Source organism: Leguminivora glycinivorella, chromosome Z (assembly GCF_023078275.1).
Source record: "Leguminivora glycinivorella isolate SPB_JAAS2020 chromosome Z, LegGlyc_1.1, whole genome shotgun sequence".
Classification (NCBI taxonomy): domain Eukaryota; kingdom Metazoa; phylum Arthropoda; class Insecta; order Lepidoptera; family Tortricidae; genus Leguminivora; species Leguminivora glycinivorella.
The window spans coordinates 6,280,726-6,294,206 of NC_062998.1; the positions used below are offsets into that span (position 1 = coordinate 6,280,726).

Here is a 13,481-nt window from a genome sequence, read left to right on the forward strand (position 1 = left end):
GTATACTCTTTTTTCAAGGGAGTGTACAAGCTTCTAATGGGTTGGCAACGCGCATGTGACACTCCTTGAGTTGCAGGTGTTCATAGATTACGGTGACCGCATTCCAGCAGGCGGACCGTATGCTTGTTTGCCACCGGCGTAGTATTAAAAAAAATGCTAACTTATGGTTGTCCGATATCCGGCTAATTTCTGACATCATTTTGCAGTACATCCGACTGGCAACAGAAGTCTTCACGCTATTGACAGCGGAAATCATAAGCCCAGGCTCGGAAAGGCTGGGACAAAACGCTCTGCAGTTACACGACGCGCATCAAGCGCTGCTCGCCGCGCTGGCCAAGGATTTGGACCGAGAGACGGCGCGCACTGACACAGGTATGTTAATGTAGTCAGGGCCTTATAAGCTGGTAGTTCTTAGTATGTCCTTAATGGCGAGCGTCAAGCGTGAACCGTATAGTGGAGCGCTGGCATTGTGTGCTTTAGTATTTGTCGCTGTGTTGTACGTTACTCAAGTGTACCCAAAAGCGGCTGCTAATCTGACTGACAGTGAGACTTACTACCTCCAACTTCGTATTATTCGTGCCCATGGTTTGCTTAGTATCTTTAAAAAATAGTTAGTATACTAGCTAGACTGTTTCTAAAACAAGTTTTCCTTCTAGGCACCATCTCACCCTGCTTCGGTCCCCGAATCTGCGCGCTCTACGCTTCTTTCAGCTCAGCGCTAGTGCGCTACTTGCACAACCTGATCAGCGCGCCCGGCTTTGCGTCGCTACAACCAGCTCTACAGCAACAACTGACAGCCGTGGCCGAGCGAGGAAACAGCACGCCTCTGCAGGTAAGCTACAGTTGTATAGACTCGTCAGTTCAGTGCTAGTACGCTACTTGCACAACCTGATCAGCGCGCCCGGCTTTGCGTCGCTACAACCAGCTCTACAGCAACAGTTGACAGCCGTGGCCGAGCGTGGAAACAGCACGCCTCTGCAGGTAAGCTACAGTCGTATAGACTCGTCAGTTCAGCGCTAGTGCGCTACTTGCACAACCTGATCAGCGCGCCCGGCTTCGCTTCATTACAACCAGCTCTACAGCAACAGCTGACAGCCGTGGCCGAGCGCGGAAACAGCACGCCTCTGCAGGTAAGCTACAGTTCTATAGACTAACAGCGTCAGTTCAGCGCTAGTGCGCTACTTGCACAACCAGGCAGGCAAGCATGGTCGCGCGATAAATGATATAACATCAGGCCGTCCCTTTCGCACTATTTGTAAATACGATAGGGACGGCCTGATGTTTTATAGTTTGTCGCCCGGCCATGCTATCGGTGCTGATAACCGCGCTTATCAAAGAGCGGATATTTTGAAAACTATACAAGATATCGTAAAACATGAATGATTCACGCCTTTATTCATCCAAAATCTTCATGCCGCTAGGATGCATGGTTTCCAAGATAAGTATAAGCGAAAAATCGAAATATGAGACTTTTAACCCCTCGAACGCCTTGTTCCAGATCTGTCACAGACAATTACGAGTAAACTGTAATTAAAAAATCCAATAAGGTTATTAATTCAGTAGCAAATTTTTGGCTCAAGCGGTAGTGCCGGGGATTTTTGATTATGTTTAGCTCCTAACAAGTCTATTAAAGTCATGATGCGTTTCCCTCTACACCTCTGACTATCATTCATTTTCCGACCTATCAGCAACTTTTAAAGGTTTTTATAGTATAAATAACGTGTTTTCCTCACCAGGTCGGCCCTCGAGTAGTGAAGCTCCTCGGAGGCATGGTGCTGGCCAAGCCGGCGGTGGAGCGAGAGAACAGCATACTCGCGATGTGGCACAAGATCGTGAACACTCTACAGGAGTGCGCGTTGCAGCCGCAGCCTTCACAGGACCATGATTATGAAGGTAACGTCTCACAAGGTCGATCCTCAAGTAGTGAAGCTCCTCGGCGGCATGGTGCTAGACAAACCGGCGGTGGAGAGAGAACAGCATCCTCACCACAGATGTCATATATACCATAGATTAAGCAAACGTATCTACTTAGCGTGTCAAATGCACTCAATAAAATCCACTGAGTTGTCCGTCTTTAATCGCAACTTGCAGCTTCCGGCGTCAATTATTGTAAGTTGAAGTCAACAAAAACATTAAAAACGCCTAATTACGTGATATTTAATTGCAACAACACAAACATCATGAACACTCAAGGCCTGAGATATCATTAAAATCACAGGCAAGTAACAACTTCAGTACAAAATCTTTCCATATAACTCAACATTTTTCCATATAACTCTTATGTAGTTCTGCCAATCAAAAGAGAAATGGAACAACATGTATGGGATACATTTTTTCAACTGAGTAGCAGTGTGAGATACGAAATTATATCAAAGTAGTGACGTATTTATTTATTTACCAATCTATCTTGTGTCTATAACAATTATTTCTTTTGCTCCTGCAGATTTGAACGTGGAACACGCTCAACTACTAGTCTACCTGTTCCATTCGTTAACGCTGATGCAGAAAAAGTCTGTGCTACTTATGACGTCAAACGCTATTATCAAAGTAAGTATACACATCTACATACACTCCAAATTTAGTTTATTATCGTCTTCGCGAAATAAATATTTCCCAACACTGAAAGTTACAAGCTACAAGCAGAAGTCTTCTTCCAACTTGTCATATTAGACATTGACTACCACTTGCAAATTGTAACTTGTATCTTCGAAAAATAGGCCCCAGGGGCCCATTTCTCAAAACTGAAAGTTACAAGTTACAAGCGGAAGTCTCTTTCCAACTTGTCATATTAGACATTGACTACCGCTTGTAAATTGTAACTTGTAGCTTCGAAAAATGGGCCCCAGGTAGAATATCTAAGATTATCAAGATTTTTTCAATTTACCGCTAATGTGATATTATTATTATATAAATTAGCTAATTCAATACAAATTGTAACAAATATAAATAATTAACATATTTCCTGACTTATAACTGTATGTTACGAATACAAAATTTCATTTCATTTCGAATATCCTCCTCAGTCCTCGTGTACAAATATTTTACATATTCCTGAATTTATTTTGAACTTGTATATTGACTTAAGAGGTACGATTCTAACACTCACACTTTGATTCGAAGTTATTTACCTTCTTTAGGTATCTCGATTTAACTGTAAATCGTATACCTTTAAACGAGCAATTCTTGTATATTTATTTATTTATATTTATATACCGACGATCTCGGAAACCGCTCCAACCATTTCGCTGAAATTTGTTATGGGGGGTTTTCGGGGGTGAAAAATCGATCTAGCTTAGCCTTAGGTCCTGGAAAACGCGAATTTTCTTTCGCGTTAGTAAACGCAAAATATGGTCGCTAATTTCGTCGCCTGTGCATCGGCGTCGCGTAGCTCCGTCGTAAGAGGGTCGGTTTAATATTCGCAGGCACATCGCAGATGTCAGCAGGGTTTCGAATCCCGGCCACAAAATAAAGATTTTTTTTTTTTGTATCTATAAGAGTTTTTTTTTATCTAAAGACGTGATATAATAAAATATAGAACCGAGCCAAGCTCGGTCGCCCAGGTATGTACTATATATAATATGTCCTCCACAGGTTGTAGAAACGCTGGCCATAAGCGACAGGAAGCGAGCGATGACATTGGCGCCACACCAACTCATTCTGACCACAAGGTTAATGCTGCTGCTAGAGTACCTCATGAGGCATCTGTATGATGCTCCCCAAACGTTATTACAACAGGTAACATTTATTTATTGTCTCAATCAACATTTGTGAGTGCGCACGAGAAAACGTCCCACTTTGTCGATTGCTCTAAAGCCGCTTTGCCAGTTTATTCATATAAAGATACAAGTAAATCTCGCCTTAATAATAACCGACAAAGTGGGACGTTTTACTAAACACACTCACATTTTTTGATAGCCTATGGTGTGTCACACTGCTGGGCAAAGGCCTCCCCTGTTTTCCGCCATTCGTCACGGCTTAGTGCATGCCGCTAGCATGCTCAAACTACAATGGATATTAAAAAAAATGTGAATTATATTTTCTAAATTCCTATACCTTATACACCCTTCAAAGTTACGTGATATTTTAGCGTCCTTGCAGGCAAGCACGGTTGCGTGATAAACGTTATAATGTCAGGCCGTCCTTTTCGCTCTATTTGTACGTGCGTTAGGGACTCATTGATGCGATAAAGTTTGTCACACTAGTGAGCTGCGCCCGCTGGTAAGTAAGAATCTTCTGTCTTTAATCTCTCTCCTAGATACATTGAGTTGTGGCTATTAATGACAAGCAAAATTCAATACTTCTACAAACTTGCGTTTCTTTTCGCACATTTTGCAAAATGAAATTGTAACTGATCCATTTTTTCCATTATTACACTATGATGTTGAGTTCTACATGTATCCACTGAACACGCCTACCATATATAACCGGTGGACACTCTATTTAATAATGCAAACATTGTAAAACATGGAAAAAATGGATCAGTTACATTTGCTCCCCAGTCGAGATTGGCTCTACCTTACGATTGTTGATAAATTATTCCTTCTTTCCCACAGATCGAATGGAACCTCGTAATAGCAACTGGCCTCGTCCAGTCACCCGCTGACGCCAGCAACGCCGCTAAAACTGCAGAGAATGGTCAACTAAAGACGCGCATATACTGCGAAGTGCCGCGCATTGAGGCGGCGTACCGAAAGCTATCGCTGAGCGAAACGTCTATGCGACCCAAGTTCTACGCGCTTACTAGCTCTGAAATTAATAATCAGGTGAGACAATGCTTTCCAGACGCTTCTAGTCGACTACCAACACTAAAACTGCAGAAAATGGTCAGCTCAAATCCGACGTGTGAAACTGAGTTTGTCAAGTGTTTTATTGAAATAAAAAACGACGACTGTGAAGTGAAGACTGTGGCTTTGTAACTGATTTGTTGAAGTTTTAGTTTGTCACGAACTTGCAAATACGCAATATGTCGACATTGACTTCAAATGTTACATTCTTTTTATCCAGGAAAACCCGAAATTCGACGGGCTAGCATGCAACTTCGTGCTCGGGACCCCCCACAAGCTGAAATACCCGCTGTTACTAGACGCTCTACTGGCCTTGCTGAATTCCGCTTGCGTCTGCGATAACCCCGCGTCGTTGTCATCCCCGGCTGCGCTTGCGGCGGCACATTACTGCTTCCAGACTGCGTGGAGGTAAGAGAGCAATGGATCTAATAAACCGTAGACACAGTATAATGAAGAGTACTATCGTACAGTATGGCCACATCCGCTCCCGATACAAGCATAAACTGTGTGAGTAGGAACGCGCCTTTTTCATATGTAATCACCATTGTGCGTGGTATGCCGTAGAAGATGATTGATAGCGTACATTGGCGACAACTTTCACACGACTTATAGGTCTCATCATCTCATGTCAATGTGTCGAATCAAATACAGCTAGAATAAAAGTCGCACTTTCCAAATAATCATCATGCAAATAAATAGTTAAAGTATAAATAGTACCGTCAGCGATCTATCCATTTCGTACCTAATATCCTGGTCACGGCACCACTTATAGTAACTACCCAAATATTGAAAGTAATTCAGTCATAACTGAAATTAGTTTGCAACCACCATTGACATATTGCAAAGAAGGAATTCTCGTCAACAAATACGCGTGATAATTTTGAAGACCTACAATATGCCAATGACTGAACCACATTTTTTTCCCAGGCTCGTCGTGAGCATGCCACCAGCGACTCCACATATGGACAAGCTCCAAGCCGGCACGCAGGCAGATCTGCCATCGCCATTGCCGCTTCACGCGATCATTTGGGCGCCGAGAGCGGATAACAAGAAGGTTTTCAACCCCTGGCTGAAGGACGCACTGGTCAAACAGGGCATGTACACACAGGTATGTATTATCTACGTATTGAGAGTTGTGTGGCTCCAAATATTACTGCCAGTTGCATCAACCACACTTAACAGACACAATTCAACGTAATTCCCATACAAAAAATGTGAATGTTCAAATCGGTAATGGACTGTTAGGTGCATGGTGCAACCGACCCTTATAAGTAAGTGACATCATATGATTCATATGATTCAACCTCGTATCTCAAATAAATCTGCGTACTTTACCGATAATTATACAAGTTGTTATTTGAAAGCCTAACTATACCTACATGATGTATAGTTACACAGCCAGCGATATGTTATACTTTGATCAGACTATACATTGTACTTTTTCTTAACAGTATGCGGAAAACTTGCTGGCTGGCGTAAGTACGTCATGCGACAACATGAAATACCACCTCTGGCTCGCCGGAGAAACTATCAAGCATCTCAAAGATAATATTACGCGTAAGTGTAGTTTTATTCTAAATATGGCAATAGGCGCAGCACGTTCAGCTCTCTTGCTCGCTCGCACTCGTTGGCTTGCAACGGGGCTTGCTCTTTCATCCTGCTTTAATGAGCATTTTGCCTACATTTTGCCTAGCAAGAAATATAACTATTTGTAGGTATATATAGCACATTTGTTCGACGGTATAAGCCGGGCTTTTGGTATGAAGTGAGGTGCAAGATGAGTTAGATGAGCGCTCAGCGCGTTTTATGAACAACTTCAAGTGTATTATTTAGTCGAAAGTTTTATTTGCGTTAAGTGAATGTGCTCTTCTTCGTTTTCTTGTTACTAAGTGTTAAATTCGTTTAAAAAACCAATTGACAATGGATGAAGTTGTTCCTTGTGACGGTGACAAATGCGTACACATATTACTCGACGAAGGCAAGGTAAAGTCATTAATATTTTCCCAAAAATGAGACATTATTTCCGCGCCAAAACCAACGCCCGGCTTGTGTATTTCTCAGAAAAGTGCGGCGAGGCGCATAAGAGAACATTGGCTAGTTTCCTACTAGTCAAATCAGCTTCACGGTCAATTCATTTACTTTATATCTTGCTCTTTGACTTATTAAATAGAAACTATGTTTAAACATAACCACTTCCCTTCTATTTTTGATTCTAATTATGTGGTGCTTTATTTCGTGCACTGCATAAAACATTTTATTTTAAGTATAGGAAACTAGCCTATAGGGCTGGTTTTATAGTGTCACGCGGACCGACCGCGCGGAGCTATCCGCACCGGACTAATATAACGTATTAAGTTCAGGGAGCGTTTTAGGGTAAAGCGGACGGGTCCGCGCGGACGATAACATCAACTTCATACAAATTAGTCGTTCGGATCGCCCCGCGCGGTCGGTCCGCGTGACACTAAAACCAGCCTAGATAATTACTAAGGGCCACTTGCACCACCCGCTTAACTCAAGGTTGGGCTGTCAACTGTTAAATTCCATATAAAATGGTGCGTTAACTTCGGGTTAACCCTCCATTTTCGGTGGTGCAAGTGAATCTAAATAAAGGGAGACTATTATAATATGTTTGTACGTCCTGCCTATGACTACTGGTGACTAGGTGGCTACTGCTCGAGCAGCCCCACTGGCAGGGTCGCCATGAAGTGTACCTACACCTCAGAATAATTATACATTTCTGAAATATCCAGTATTTGACGTATCTTGTTTTTCAAATGTTCACTTACAATTTTATTTATTGTTTCGTTAAAGCGAACGGCCTGCCAGCTCTCCTGGATGTGATATCGTGCGATGCGGCAGTGGTCCGCCTAAAGCACAGCCTGGGCGAAGGAGCGTGCGCCGAGGTGCAAGAGTTCATCCCTGACCTACTCAGCTTATTGGAGACGGCTTTCGAGTGCTGCAGGTAACTTTATAGATAGTCATCTGAGCGTTTTCTTAATTTTTGCCTTTTATTTTGGATATTTTCTCACGAGCACTCTCTATCTCAATAGCAGAAAAAAATGTGTCAAAGAATTTTTCATACATTTTTGTTACTTTCCTATTTTGTTACGTTATACAAACTATATGGAAAATGGGAACATAATAGGAAAAAAAACGTACGGGACCTTTTTTTACCTATGCTATGAGTGATGAAGCTAGTGATTGTGAGTAGAAATAACATAAAATTTACCATAAATATCTCAATTTAAAAAAAGTAGACAAAAAAAGACATGCTGATATTTCGTGTTATTCAAGGAAAGGATGAAGCGCGGATTTCAAAATACTGTCACACATTTTTCTTCACAGACTGAGCGCTGACCTCGAACTAGAAGGGCTAATGGAGAGCTCCAACAACCCGTCAAAGGCGGCCGTCCGACGGGCCCGCATGATGGTCAGCGGGACCAACATGCCGGCCATCCTCGCGTCCAACACGCTGGGCTGCTGGCTCAGCATGCAGCTTCCGACCACCGCGGCCGCCGCGCTCGAGCGGCTCTGCTCGCCGCCGCCGACTGCCGCGCTCAACATGGTAACAAATATACCACATACTGTAAAACCCGTATAAGTTGATCAAACTGGTTTTTGAAATTCGAACTATATGTAATTTCCACAATGCGACGACAACAACGTACAAGGCGGAATCTGCGATTTCTTTTTGTAGCAGATAGCACCTTGTACGTTGGTGGGTATGGTGCAATTTTCTGAAAAAAATAAAAATTGCAGGTTGTACCCTATACGTTGTTGTCGAACGTTGTTATTTCATGGACAAATTATCTCGATGTATCAGGTTTTACCAGTAAACCCTCGATACTAGCTTTCGCGTTAAATTCGAAAATTGTGGAATGCTCTCTCCATACAAACTTCTACCCCCCAATTTAGGGAAGTGAGGGGTTAGAAAGAGACAAAAAATAGCCTATGTCACTCTCAATCCCTTCAACTATCTCCACTCTTCTTCCCGGTCCCATAGTGGATACCCCCCCTCCCAACTGAGGGGAGACTGAAATCTTCTCGAGGCTGAGGCGTAGGGTTAGAGCCGGCGTAGTTTTATTTGACGTTCATATGCGCATTGTAATATGCCTACTTGAAAAATAAATATTTCATTTTAATTTTTTTTCCACTTGAAAAATCACGTAAATTCGTCGCTCCGTTTTTCCGTGAAAGACGGACAAATAGACACTTCGTATTATTTCTCAACCTTAACCCCTCGTATGTCTTAGCACTGATCAGTGCGTGGGGATTTTAATATATTGTTTTAAATGACAAGGTCACTTTTTCAATTATAAAAATTGACAGGCAACATACGAAGGGTTTTAACCCTCGTAACAACCAACTGTTTTCCAAATAAAAAAAATAATATGCTACTTTTTAAGCAGCAGAGTTCGTATTGTATAATATTTTTGTAAGTTAACACCGTAACTTAGACAAAAAAAGACCGAATGGAACTAATGGTGACCACAATGTCTCTATCATTGGCATTGACTAAAAAAGTGACGATCTCACGCCCTACGAAAAGTTGCAAAAAAGAGTCATTTTCTAGCAAAATGTAGCTAATTATCCGTTGCCTTTTATATCAAAGCGTAATTATGATTTTTATTTAAAAATTATATTTTTTCCCAGGAACAATATCAATCACACATCATACCGCTAGAGAGCGCTGTATTAGCCCTAGTGGCGTCCCACATCGAACTCATCAGCGCCAAACAGAAATACAGCATCGGCATGTCTCTAATGACGCTAGCGTACTCCGCCGCGAAGCTTCTAGAAATCGCCGCGCCTAAGATAGCTGAGAACCCCACTTTGATGAAGAGGACGCTCGAACTTGTTGTACCCGCTTTGGTAAGTTCGAATTATCCTAGAACTGATCTAGTATTCCCAGATCATTCACTATGTATGACCCCAGTGGCACAGTATAGAAGTTATCAGCGTCAACCGTAAATACAGCATTGGCATGTGTAATAAAATGACGCAAGCGTACTCCGGGGGGAAGCTTCTAGAAATCGCCGCACCTAAGATAGCAGAGAAGGGTTCTCTCACGACTTTGATGAAGAGAACGCTCGATCTGGTTGTTCCGGCTTTGGTAAGCCTTGAGTTTTTTTTCTGACAAATCATTAAATTCCCATAATTATACACTCTTATCTAGACCTAGTCGCCAATTACGATAGCTACAATCGGAGGTCCGAAAAAAAACCAAAAACTTTTATTACTAATTTAATTAAAATCAAAGATACAAAAATTATAGCCTAAGTGCGATGACAATTGTTCGAAGTCTGAATCAAGAGTGCGTGCTAATAGAATAGGCTAGTTTCCTATACTTAAAATAAAATATTTTATGCAGTGCACGAAATAAAGCACCACATAATTAGAAGAAAAATATGGATAGTAGTTATTTTTAAACATAATTTATATTTAATAAATCAGAGAAAGATATAAAGTAAATGAATTGATCGTGACGTCACTCCTCAGTATTTCATAGTAATTCCATATTAACAAATCGTTTTGACAGTTCATAAAAAGAAGCTGATTTGACTAGTAGGAAACTAGCCTATTGCATTAGTTAGGTAAAGTCGTGTTATGCTGATCTTGCGCCTCGTGCGGCAGGTCGGTGAACGTGCGCAGCTGACTCGGTGGTTGTCCTTATGGTGCAATATGTAATTCCTCCATCCACAGATCGGCGATTATTTTCCCACGTTTAGTGAAAATATCGACGGGAGTTTATCCTGTGTTCGGTGTGTCTCTAAGTTTACTAAGGCTCCGTCGTTGAGTGTTCTGCTACTTGGCTCTGTTTTTGGTGAGATTTCAGTTGAACGGTGCCTGTAGAATTTTCTTAAGATTGCGAACGTAAGTGCGCCTGCACCTAGTATTAGGGTGACGTACAGCGGTATAGTTGTGTGGTATAACGTGTTTGACGGACTCGCATCCAACTGGAGAGGAGTCTCGAATATGAGGTTACTCTCGGCGTCGTGTAGTCCTTTGAGGTCCATGGATTTCAGACTGATGTGAGGGCGTACCGTATTAGCTTGATCGTTAGCTTCGCGGGGGATGTCGGCTAGTTTTATAGGATGTCCTTTTATTACATCCTTGTCGTTGGTGATTGTAAACTCCGCTGTTCGTAGATAACATTTCAGTGGGATAGTAACTAGATAGCTTCCTTGTAGTGTAGTGAAATCTTCTCTGTTGCAGGATAACTGTATTTTCGTTGGTCGCGGAAGTGAGATGATATAATGTTGACCATCCAGTTCCTCCATGGCTGGCCTTGACAGGGATACTGTAGCGGGATGGCAGGATCCTTCCGTGTCTTCATTCTTGATCAATCTGTTGATGCAGTCTGGTGATGTCCGAAGTTGAAGGCTAGCTCCTTTCTCGCAGACATAGTGGTGGTTAAACTTCGGGCATTCTGCCTCCATGTACATGAATGAATCCTCATGTGTTGCTAGGAAGGGATATGGTGGGATGAGGACTTCTTGGTTTCGATTGGGTACAATGGACAGTCTAAATAGGTCGAAAACCTCCGACGCTATTATAGGAAATTGAAATGTAATTACTATTTCGCTATCGGTGTAATAGGATCCCGGGCGTATTATGCCATAATATTCTCGCAACTCTAAGTCTAGGACTCTATCGCTACCGTATAATAATTTTAACTTGTCTAACATGCTTCTTAGAACGCTAATCTCTATCATAGAATGATGAGCACTAGAACTACGGATAAATGCTAAACTATTTTCTATTCTTAAAAGCTCCTGGCTCAAATCTTCCACGTTTTCGCTTAAAATTATTAAAAGTTGGGCAAATTTTGCATATTTAATTAAACTATTTTCTCTGTAAGCATTACTATCTAAAATTACCTCTAAGGTGGCGTTAATTTTCTTTTGATTTTCCACCAGGGTGTCTAATATACTGCCTTGGCGACTTGCCCAATCCTTGCTTAGGCTCACGTGACTATTTAACTCTGAAACTATTTTATTCTGGTTCAGTTGTAAGTTTTTGATAAGGTTATTATAGTTAATGGCATCCGACTGGTCTAGGTTTCCGCTGATGCTTTTAATTACTGTCCCCAGTCCGTTCACGAGACCTCTCTTAACTCGTGCCGGTTCTAAGGTTTCAAGCTGACTTGCCACTTTCTGTAATTTATTTACTAGATATATTATTTGATTTTCATATAAAAGGTACGTGTCGTTAACTAGTCTAGCTTTGCATATCTGTAGCTGTCCAAAGGTTAAACTAATTTTATCTTTTATTTCGTCAAGTTGTATATATTGCAGGTAGGTATGGTAATGAGTCGTAAGTCGCATGGGTCCAAGTTTGTAGGGCAGAACTCCGGGTCCATCATCTAGGCTCTCAAGTTTTATCTCCGAGCCCTGCATCAGGGGAATTGTCAGCAGCAAAAGAACTCTGTAACAAGGGATGATCTCCTTTAGGGACGCGTTTTATGCGTGATTTAGCTACGGGTCCTCGTTTTTTTGAGGTATAAATGTGTATTGGGAGATCGGCTAGTACTGTATCTTGGGTATAACGAGGGGCGGTTTTCTGTCGGCTTGCTAGGGGGTTTTTTATAAATACTTGTTGCTGCGGGGTATATTCTGGTTCGGGTTCGCGGCTTTATTCCTACTCTCTATTAGGGAGGTTCGATTTGAAAGGGATGTATCATTAATTATATCATAAACTTGTTTCATTTGCATCTTATGGTTTTGGACATACTGTTGCAAGAGTCGTTCGGTTATGTCAGTGTCGAGAGGGTTTCTGGGGTCGAAATGACCTGTCAATAAGTCGAATGGTCTGCACTTAGTGAAGCTGTGAATAGAACTATTATAGGCTATGATAGCATAGGGCATAAGGTTGATAATAGGTTCATCCTTCTGTTTTAATTTTAGTATGCGGAGATGTTCGAGGAGCGTAGAATGGTAACGTTCTATGATGCCGTTATCATTTGGGGAATGAGCCAAAATTTTATGGTGATTTATCTTGTGGAACCTGACAAATTCGGCAAAGAGCTGGTTAGTGAACTCAGTTCCGTTGTCAGTAATTATAGTGATGGGAACTCCATGATGCGTGCAATATTTCAAAAGGGCTTGAAGAATACTAACTGCGGTTCCGTCTCGTAAATGATATGCTTGACCATACTTGGTGAAAACATCCATGAAAGTTACGTATTTTTCATTGTGAACTGTAAATAGGTCCATATGAACTGTCTCAAAAGGCTTAGTCGCGGGGGGTACGATATTGAATTTAGGTCTTACCGGATTTCGGTCATATTTAGCCTGACCGCAAGTAGTGCATTCGTTAATGAATTTCGTGATTTGATCTTTCATTTTAGCCAATAGAATTTCCGGGAGAGTGCTAGGTAGCATTCGGCAATGCCACGGTGATTGGTTTTCCCATCGTGGTAGTTATTAATGATTTCCTGTTGTCTAAGATAATCCTTTACATTTTCCAATTCTACTTTGGAAAGCACAATATTCATAGTGGAGCTTTTGAAACTGCTCTGGATGATGGGGATGATTTTATACATGGCGAGTGGGGGCTGTATAAGCAGGGCGGTTTTGACCTTCGGGTTGACGTACTCTTTGATAGCGTTAACAACGTCTATCTCTAAATTGAAATTTGATACTTGAACGGATGCGCGGGTGTGAGTGTCGAAAGGTTTAGTCACGGTCGGTTTCC

General features: G+C 41.8%; 1 protein-coding gene across 1 annotated transcript in view; it reads left to right on the forward strand.

Moving 5' to 3' along the window:
* Positions 1 to 13,481, forward strand: part of LOC125241590 (protein purity of essence) — a 148,582-nt gene that overhangs the window by 17,629 nt on the left and 117,472 nt on the right. The window contains 12 exon segments of the mRNA XM_048150140.1: positions 207 to 372; positions 657 to 832; positions 1,737 to 1,893; positions 2,444 to 2,547; positions 3,592 to 3,735; positions 4,554 to 4,763; positions 5,005 to 5,192; positions 5,712 to 5,892; positions 6,236 to 6,341; positions 7,596 to 7,746; positions 8,130 to 8,349; positions 9,438 to 9,656. Of these exon segments, the coding sequence (XP_048006097.1) occupies positions 207 to 372; positions 657 to 832; positions 1,737 to 1,893; positions 2,444 to 2,547; positions 3,592 to 3,735; positions 4,554 to 4,763; positions 5,005 to 5,192; positions 5,712 to 5,892; positions 6,236 to 6,341; positions 7,596 to 7,746; positions 8,130 to 8,349; positions 9,438 to 9,656 (2,022 nt within the window).